The sequence below is a fragment of the Sinocyclocheilus anshuiensis genome, unplaced genomic scaffold, assembly GCF_001515605.1.
Source record: "Sinocyclocheilus anshuiensis isolate Anshui unplaced genomic scaffold, SAMN03320099.WGS_v1.1 scaffold2585, whole genome shotgun sequence".
In the NCBI taxonomy this organism is placed as follows: domain Eukaryota; kingdom Metazoa; phylum Chordata; class Actinopteri; order Cypriniformes; family Cyprinidae; genus Sinocyclocheilus; species Sinocyclocheilus anshuiensis.
The window spans coordinates 311,232-321,197 of NW_015542593.1; the positions used below are offsets into that span (position 1 = coordinate 311,232).

Below are 9,966 nucleotides of genomic sequence, written 5' to 3' on the forward strand. Positions count from 1 at the left end.
AGCCAATCAGAATCAAGGACCGGAACTATCCGTTTTATAATATATGATTTATCTGAGTTCGCCTTATTATGAATTTCATTGTAATAAAGTATATAATAATGCAGTGCCTTTATCACTGCTTAGAATACTATGAAATATGTTGCGTGTCTTATTCTGTGTAAGAAGCCACATGAAAATTTTGTAGCTTTAACACAGATTTTATTAGATTTAATTTATACAGTGAAGAGTTATTTTACATTTGATTATTCAATTTCTGTGCCTGAAAACTGTTAGACTTACCTGAAAAATGTAAAGCACTGTTCATTTAATTTGTATCTGTGTTCTATAGGGCTGCACGATAAATCGCATGCGATATTTAATGCGCATCTTGTCAGAAAGCCGGTTCTGTAATCAGCGGTAAATCTCCAGCACCTGCGGGCTTTCACATTGAGCAGCATTAACTACACAGAGCCGTTGTTCACTGAGGAGCTGCGCAAAAAATCGCGCCAATATGAACGTGGTTTTGCGCAGCTCGTTAGTGAACAACGGCTCTGTGTAGTTAATGCTGCTCGGGGAAGTCGTGGCCTAATGGTTAGAGAGTCGGACTCGTAACCCAAAGGTTGCGGGTTCGAGTCTCGTACAGGCAGGGATTGTAGGTGGGGGCAGTGAATGTACAGCGCTCTCTCCACCTTCAATACCACGACTGAAGTGCCCTTGAGCAAGGCACCGAACCCCCAACTGCTCCCCGGGCGCCGCAGCATAAATGGCTGCCCACTGCTCCGGGTGTGTGTTCACGGTGTGTGTGTGTTCACTGCTGTGTGTGTGCACTTTGGATGGGATAAATGTAGAGCACTAATTCCTAGTATGGGTCACCATACTTGGCCACATGTCACGCCACTTTACTTTACTCACTTCAATGTGAAAGCCCGCAGGTGATGGAGATTTACCGCTGATTACAGAACCGGCTTCACTGATAAGATGCGCGTTAAATATCGCATGCGATTTATCGTGCAGCCCTAGTGTTCTATTATATTTATGTGTGCTTGTAATTTGTTTATTTTCTATGCTGATTTACTCGACTACAAAATCACCCCAATCATTTTTCACCCCAAGTCATCTGGTGAAATTTTTTTTTTTTCATATCGCAATATATATCGCAGAAAAACAAAATATCGCAATGTGAGTTTTTTCCAATATCGTGCAGCCCTAATTTTCCTCTATGAGGTGATATGTGCCAACTTAAATGGACTTCCAGGGTATTTTTGTCTTTATAATGGCAATGTTTTCCGAACTTATGACATGTTTGCTTCTTGTATGCATCTAATTCCTACATTTTAATCAATAAATGTAATTAGAATAATTAAAAACTCTTATCAATCAAATCTTTGCACTGCAGAAGCGGCACAAAAATGCTAAAGTGGCGTTAAGGTGTATTTACACAGATCGTTTGTTAATGCTATGAGATTTTTTTAAATTAGGCCTTTTATTTAATTATGAAATTATACTAGAAAAATAAAATGATCATTTTAATTTTTAAACTGTAACCACCAGTAGGTGGCGGCAAGTCTTAATGAGTGAGTCATTGAATTATTCACTCAATCGATTCATTCAAACGGATGATTCATTCAGCCACAGAATCGTTCATTAAAATTATTTATTTAAAACACAGATTAATTCAGTGTGTTGTTCAGAGACGGAAGAGTTCTGCTGTGGAAATTTTCTTGACAAAATAAAGCAAAAATGTGAAAAAAAGCTCAAAATGTGAACTTATTAAATCAATATGACACTTGCAATCTTGAATATTGAGGTGTGTGTGTGTGTGTGTGTGTGTGTGTGTTTGTCAGGTCTGAAGCAGAACGACGTTCGGCCCACAGTTCCAGCGGTCCGCAGGGCTCTGGAGAACACGGCTCTGAAAGTGGAGGATATAGAGGTGTTTGCACAGGGTCACGGCATCATTCAGGTACTGAGGAGCGGAGCAGTGATGCTCATTATAAGGCAAAGAATGGTATCACATTTTCATGTTGCGATTAATTGCTAATGCTTTCATCACGGTATACGGTATTATCATGGTATTGAAATTTAGTTAAAAAAAAGTGCTGTCATTATACAGTATAACAGGTTTAATAACTTTTTTCTTATTCAGGTCTGAAGCAGAACGGCGTGCAGCCCACGGTGCCGGCGGTGCGCAGGGCTCTGGAGAACACGGCTCTGAAAGTGGAGGATATAGAGGTGTTTGCACAGGGTCACGGCATCATTCAGGTACTGAGGAGCGGAGCAGTGATGCTCATTATAAGGCAAAGAATGGTATCACATTTTCATGTTGCGATTAATTGCTAATGCTTTCATCACGGTATACGGTATTATCATGGTATTGAAATTTTGTTGTAAAAAAGTGTTGTCGTAATACAGTATAACAGGTTTAATGACTTTTTTCTTATAACAAAAGAACTGAACATTTACATACAATAAAGTAATACACAAAGAATAAAGTAAAAAATTTCACACAGATAAAAGTGATAAAAGGTCAATCAATAAGTAACACTTTACAATGAGATCTCATTAGTTAACCTTAGTTAATGCATTAACATTAATAATGCGCAATAGCTACATTTGCTACAGAAGTTATTATTCTTTGTTTAAAATACAACCGTTAGTTCATTAAGTAACAGTTGCAACTTTTTATTTTAACCACGTGTTATTACATTTTGAAATTGCTTGAAATCATTGAGAATTCATTCACGAAGAAGAATTTTCCATTGACAGTTTGTTTACTAATGAATTAACTAATGTTAATTAATAGAGCCTTAATGTAAAGTGTGACGGAGCAATAAAGAATCATAACATTGTCAAACAATATCTAGGGCATGTTGTAATCCAGATTAAAATTTTTAAAAAGTTTGAAAATAAATAGCCTATTAAGTCTAAATATTTGGCGCTGTGATAAAAAAAAATCTGAATGGCTATTTAAACTAGGGCTGGGTTTTGACACAAATTTCACGATTCGATTTGATTCTCATTCATAATCTTTCGATTCGATTATTTTGGATATGTATCAGGTACAGTACATGCAAAATTAATACCGTAAAATACACCTGAGAGTCAGTTGGTACTACATTACTATAATATTGAAGGTTAAAATTGACTGATTTGTAGGCTATACAACTGCTAAAATTTTAAATAATAAAGTTATAATTACATAATAATATTTCTACCTCAATTCGTTTTTTTGAAATATAAACATTTTAAATGGTGACCGTCATAAAAACTTGATGGATTTATTCAAACATAAATTAAACATTGAAGAACCCTCTCTACAGTTTATTTTTCTGTCTGACTAATGATTTTATGGTCACCGAATATGTTTTTCTGAGGTAAATGTGACGTTACGTGACATATTGTTTACAAGCCGTTATATTGACGTCTTTGCGCGGCTGAAACACTGATTAAGCGATTAATGTTATATGAGAAAGTTGTACTCTTTCTTTTAACTTGCCTTCGGATGTTTAGTCATGTTTATTTTGTGCTATAACTAGTATTAAAGCGGAGGAGATGATCAATTCACTGAGGCGCTACAGTGATCTGTCACTCCACATTAAACAGCGCCGCATTTATTGTTTAAATACTGCAATACAATGGACAGCATTTGAAATCTGAGACTTTGTTTCATATTAAAAGTACCAACGCACAATGCTTATTGCAATTATATTGGATGGGAAGTGCCCTTCAACATTCCGTCCATTAACTGAAAACAGGCTAGACTAATCGATTCTTGGGATGTAAGAATCGATAATAGTTATCGGATATTTACTGTACTTCGCAATCACAGATTCTAGCCTACGTCTTGGAATATATGACCCAAATAAGAATTTTCACCATATATTGTCATCTGAACAAGTAACAAGTCTGCCACATTTGTTCTGACCAACTGAGGAAAAAAGCATTACAATAAATCGCACTACCAATGGTGATTTAATCTAAAGATTGGTTAGCTCATATCACATCAAACCGTTCAAATTATTATTATTGTTATACTTTATTCTCAAATTATTAATGTTAACAACATCAGCATTGCCTATAGTTTGTATTAGCGTGTAGATTTCAATTTCTGTTCAGTCTAATCTCTTTAATTGTCATACCATTCGAATTTCATATTAAGAAATTATTTTAACTCAAAAATCTAATTATGCCCCCTTTGAACAGGTTGTTTTTAAAATACAAATCTTGTGTAATCCCAGGCTATCTGTAATGAGATGCACATTTATAACTGGAATATAATTTAATTTCATTCACATGAGTTTCATAAACACATAATCCTTTCTGGATTACAATCCGCCATCAAAATAAATGTAATTATTCTGGTTGCTGTGAGAAAAGGCTATAAATCCGCCACCTGCAGGATCCTCACATGCGTTAGCCTAGTAGCCGGGACAAATTCTTTATGTTTACAGACATGACGTAATGACGCAGTGCCATGCTCACAGCTTTAAATACGCTTTAGAAAGTAGCGCAGCTGCTTTGTTTCCGGGGTTTCCGGAGTAATGGCTGCATTTCTGCTGTTTAGCGCCATCTGCTGTCAGAGAGTGAAAGTGCGCTTCTCATCCGTGCTTGTTTGCATCAGAGAGCGGATGCATCTTTGACGCAGCATACAGCGGTGTTGTGACCAGTTGATGGGAAAAATATTAGGGATGCACGATATTATCGGACTGATATCGGAATCGGCTGATAATGGCTTTAAATGTAAATATCGGCATCGGCCGATATGAAAAATTGTGCCGATATGTTATAAGAGGAATACGTTAACTCGCATGTGCTCAGGGTGTGCTAGTGATTAGATCACGTCAGCAGTGTGGCACAGGAGAGACTTGTTGTTGTTTCCAAACAAAAGGAAATATATCGGTATCGGCCAAAATGAATTGGAAAATATCGGATATCGGCAAAAATCCAATATCGTGCATCCCTAAAAAATATTCTTAAAATGCATTCAAAAAATCTGAATAATTTGTAATTATTCACGGTATTTTGAAGTGCCTACTATAACTATATCGTGCCTATTCATTAACGTGATATATTGCATATATTGTCTACTCATTATGCATGCATTCGTGTGTTCATGACCGCGTTTGTGTGATGCGCAGGTGGAGCGGGCCTTCGACTACCTCATGCAGCATGCGTCGCTGCCCACCAGCAGCCTCGGCTTCACCGTGACCGTGGGATCGCAACGAGGCATCTACCTCAGGGGCCCGACACAGGTCACCGGCCCGTCCGATCACGGGGTCGGCATCGAGCCCGTGTTTCCAGAGAATACAGGTACATGCTACAGTTCATAGTGGAGCTGAATGCAGTGGAGAATATGTTTACAGATCTCTCAGAGTTTGAGATTAATCAGGATAATGCCAGAACAAGGATGCAGTTATTTACTGTTCATTATTTGACCTTTTTAACCTGGACTGATTTTGAACAAGGAGCTCTGATAAATCATGTCATGTATACCAGAGTTCTAATCGTTACTTTCATTAAATAAACATTAACTGAAAAAAATAAACCTACTGAGATAAAATTAAATAGAAAAAAAACTTTTAGGTAGTTGCTAAGGTGTTTAGTTTAAGATGAAGTACTTAAATATCTAAATAAACTAAAAGTAAAACTTCATAAAAATATGTAGACATATTAAAAAAGATAATATAAATGGCAAAAACGCACAACAAAATTAAAACTTTAAATGAAATTAAAATTAAAACAGAACCTGTAAAAACAAAATCAAAATATTATCAAAAACTAGGATCGTGTATCTGTTACTAGAATAACTCAATTTATTATGATAGAGTTTGTTAACATGTTGCAAAACTAATGATGCGATATTCTAATAATCATAAAAATATGCAGTATACACCAGTATTGAGTACAATAGTCAGTTTTTGATTAGATTGAACTCTTTGGTTTAAAAGATAAAAGTTTTTATATTTTTGAAAGAAGTCTCTTCTGCTCACCAAGGCTGCATTTATTTGATCAAAAATACTGTAAAACAGTGAAGTATTACAATTGAATATAACAGTTTTCTATGTAAATATCTGTTAACCTGTAATTTATTCCTGTAATCAAAGCTGTATTTTCAGCGTCATTACTCCAGTCTTCAGTGTCACATGATCTTCAGAAATCATTCTAATATGCTGATTTGCTGCTCAACAAACATTTCTGATTATTATCAATGTTGAAAACAGTCGTGCTGCACAATATTTTTGTGGAAACTGTGACACATTTTATTTTTCTGGATTCACAGATGAATAGAGAGTTCAAAAGAGTAGCATTTATTTGAAATTGGAATCTTTTGTAACATTATAAATGTCTTTACTGGCACTTTTGAGCAATTTAATGCGTCCTTGATGAATAAAAATACACATTTCTTTCAAAACAAACAGTTTCTACCCAATGTTTTCTCTCCAGAGAACTCGGCCCGTATCTCGCTGCAGCTGCATCTGGCTCTCGTCTGCAACGCTGCCTGGGTTCACTGTCCGTCGCACCTGGAGCTCATGAATCAGTGCCGGCACGTCAACGTTCGCATCGACCCGCAGGGCCTGCGAGAGGGGCTGCACTACACCGAGGCACGTCCACAGATCCATCTACGCTCACACTATTTGACTGTCTTTAACTCTAATGATGATGAAGAACTAGGGCTGTGCGATTTTTCAGATTTTAGCGATTAATTGGGTTGGCTTGAGAAAGCCCAACCTACTGATCTGCTACTTAAGCTTTTTATTATTATTCTTCTTAGACTAAATTTCTGAACGCTACTCCTAGAGCTTTTAAGCTAGAACCACCAAACTCAGCCCAGCTCTTCAGACTGTTCTGACTTAGTGTGCTATATCTTTTCAGACTGATCCAACTTATGAGATTAAAATTTTTTGCCATATCGCCCAGCCCTATGATGAACATATGTGTGTGTGTGTGTGTGTGTGTGTGTGTGTGTGTGTGTGTGCACAGTATAGAGTGTGGTACGTAGTGTGTGTGTACAGTACGTAGTGTATGTGTGTGTGTACAGTAAATAGTGTGTGTGTGTATACAGTACATAGTGTGTGTGTGTATACAGTAAATAGTGTGTGTGTGTGTACAGTACATAGTGTGTGTGTGTGTGTGTACAGTACGTTGTGTGTGTGTGTACAGTACGTAGTGTGTGTGTACAGTACATAGTGTGTGTGTACAGTAAATAGTGTGTGTGTGTACAGTACATAGTGTGTGTGTACAGTAAATAGTGTGTGTGTGTACAGTACATAGTGTGTGTGTACAGTAAATAGTGTGTGTGTGTACAGTACATAGTGTGTGTGTACAGTAAATAGTGTGTGTGTGTACAGTACATAGTGTGTGTGTACAGTAAATAGTGTGTGTGTGTACAGTACATAGTGTGTGTGTACAGTAAATAGTGTGTGTGTGTACAGTACATAGTGTGTGTGTACAGTAAATAGTGTGTGTGTGTACAGTACATAGTGTGTGTGTACAGTAAATAGTGTGTGTGTGTACAGTACATAGTGTGTGTGTACAGTAAATAGTGTGTGTGTGTACAGTACATAGTGTGTGTGTACAGTAAATAGTGTGTGTGTGTACAGTACATAGTGTGTGTGTACAGTAAATAGTGTGTGTGTGTACAGTACATAGTGTGTGTGTGTGTACAGTACATAGTGTGTGTGTGTGTGTGTGTTTTCCAGGTGTGTGGATATGACACGTCGGCTCTCAGCGCCGGTCCTCTCTTCAGAGTGCCTATAACGGTTATAATCCCTGCGAGGTACGCCCGACCGCTCTGTTCTGCTCGCATCTGTGTTTCTGCTCGCCTGTGACGTGTGTTTGTCTCTTATAGAGTAGCTGACAGTCGCAGTCAGGAGATCACGTTCACAGACCTCCACTTCAGACCAGGACAGATCCGGCGGCATTTCATTACCGTCCCTCGTGGAGCATCATGGGCAGGTGATGTGATGCTGCATCACTGCAGGATTCTCCCAAACATTGATTTGTGATCTAACTATTCAGTCTCTTCCAGAGATCTCGTTAACGTCTCATTCTGGAGACGTGTCGTCGAAGTTCGTCCTGCATGCGGTTCATCTGGTGAAGCAGCGAGCGTATCGAGTCAATGAGTTTTATAAGTTCTCGTCTCTCCTGGAGAAGGGCTCGCTCACGGAGGCTTTTCCTGTGCTGGTACACAATACGCAAACTATTAGGGCTGCCCACTAATAGCTGACTAACTGTTATTCGACGAGAAGAGGCAGAAAAAAATGTTTTGAAGATGAAGATATTTTGTAAATTTCCTACTGTAAATATATCAAAACTTAATTTTTGATTAGTAATATGCATTGCTAAGAACTTCATTTGGACAACTTTAAAGATGATTTTCTCAATATTTAGATTTTTTTTGCGCCCTCAGATTCCAGATTTTCAAATAGTTGCTTTTCAAGTAGTCAGCTTTCAGAGATGATGCATAAATCTCAGTTTCAGAAAAATTGACCCTTATGACTGGTTTTGTGGTCCAGGGTCATATATATGTCTTACCATCTGAAATATGTTAGTAGCAACAACTTTACACGGTCGCTTAATCTAACATAAACCTTGAAAACTTGACTTGACTTAAAATACTCAGTCATTTTTGTTCATACAGATAAGAGTAATACATTTTTCGAATATGTAAAGACTACGTTTATTTGTGGGCACTCAAAATAACAACAAAAATTGTGCTTTTGTAAAATAATGAAAGCAAACAGGATTTGCTTTCTGCCGTCTCGGTCTCTGTGAACATGAGCGTGTAAACTTACGTTACACACATGAAAAATATATCTATAGGGGCGTTTGAGCGCTGATAGGCTGTAGGCAATTAAAGGCTCATTTTTAGGAATTACATGGTTTATTAATAAACGTGAGATTAGTCGACTAATTGCTTAAAAATGAACGACTACTAGTCGACCAGGGGTGCGTTTCCCAAAAGCATCGTTAGCTAACTATGGTCGTTAGTTCCAGTGAACTCTATTGGTAACGATGGAACTTGCGACCATAGTTCCTTTTGGGAAACGCACCATAGTCGAGGGCAGCCCTACAAACTATAACACATATATTTTTTCATATGTGGTTTGTCTGTCTGTCGGGTCACATGTTCATCTGTGTCTTTCTCAGCCAGGACGCACTCTGGAGCTCTGTGTTGCTCGCTGGTGGGCGAGTCTGGGTGACGTCACCATTGATTATGTCATTTCCTTCCATGGGCTGGTGACGGCACCTTCTCCTATTCATATCGTGAGTGTCTTTAGGATTTAATGGCAGAAGTAGAAAGAAAATGATACTTTTATTCATCAAGGATGCATTAAATTGATCAGAAGTGACGGTAAAGACATTTATATAATGCCACAAAAGATTTATATTTCAAATAAATGCTGTTCTTTTGAACTTTCTATTCATCTGTGAATCCTGAAAAATAAAATGTCAGAGTTGTTCAATTTTAAAAATGAAAATAAATAATTTAAAAATTAAAAATAATCAAAATAAATTAAATTACTTTAGAATAAAAGCAGTTAAAATAAAACGAACTAAAAATTAAATAAAATTAATAATTATTTTAAAAATAAAAATGTACTTATAAATATAATCATAAAAATTTTAAATGTAAGCCATAAAAATGTAAAATTTAATTGAACCATTTTAAAATGAAAACAATTAAAATAAAACTTTTTGTCCTTTTTAAAAAAAAAAAAAAGCTATGAAATATTTTATTTGTTTAGCTGCATCAGAGAACCATGTCATTAAATTGAAATAATAACTTAAAATCTCAGGGGGATTTCAAAAAAAATATTTTAGCTCAAACAGTTTGGGAATCCCTACTTTATGCTGTAACTTCTGTGCCACCCACAGAAGAGTTTTTTAAAAAGAAATTAATACTTTTATTTATCAAGGACGCATTAAATTGATCAAAAGTGACAGTAAAGACATTTACAATGTTACAAAAGATTTCTATTTCAAATA

At 36.7% G+C, this 9,966-nt stretch overlaps 1 protein-coding gene across 2 annotated transcripts in view; it reads left to right on the top strand.

The window, feature by feature from the left end:
- Window positions 1–9,966, top strand: part of LOC107694479 (tripeptidyl-peptidase 2-like) — a 25,018-nt gene that overhangs the window by 8,207 nt on the left and 6,845 nt on the right. For both annotated transcript variants that reach the window (XM_016494183.1, XM_016494184.1), the window contains exons 11-17: window positions 2,123–2,238; window positions 5,115–5,286; window positions 6,421–6,578; window positions 7,677–7,753; window positions 7,826–7,932; window positions 8,006–8,160; window positions 9,127–9,243. In XM_016494183.1, the coding sequence (XP_016349669.1) occupies window positions 2,123–2,238; window positions 5,115–5,286; window positions 6,421–6,578; window positions 7,677–7,753; window positions 7,826–7,932; window positions 8,006–8,160; window positions 9,127–9,243 (902 nt within the window). The remainder of the gene's footprint in view (window positions 1–2,122; window positions 2,239–5,114; window positions 5,287–6,420; window positions 6,579–7,676; window positions 7,754–7,825; window positions 7,933–8,005; window positions 8,161–9,126; window positions 9,244–9,966) is intronic.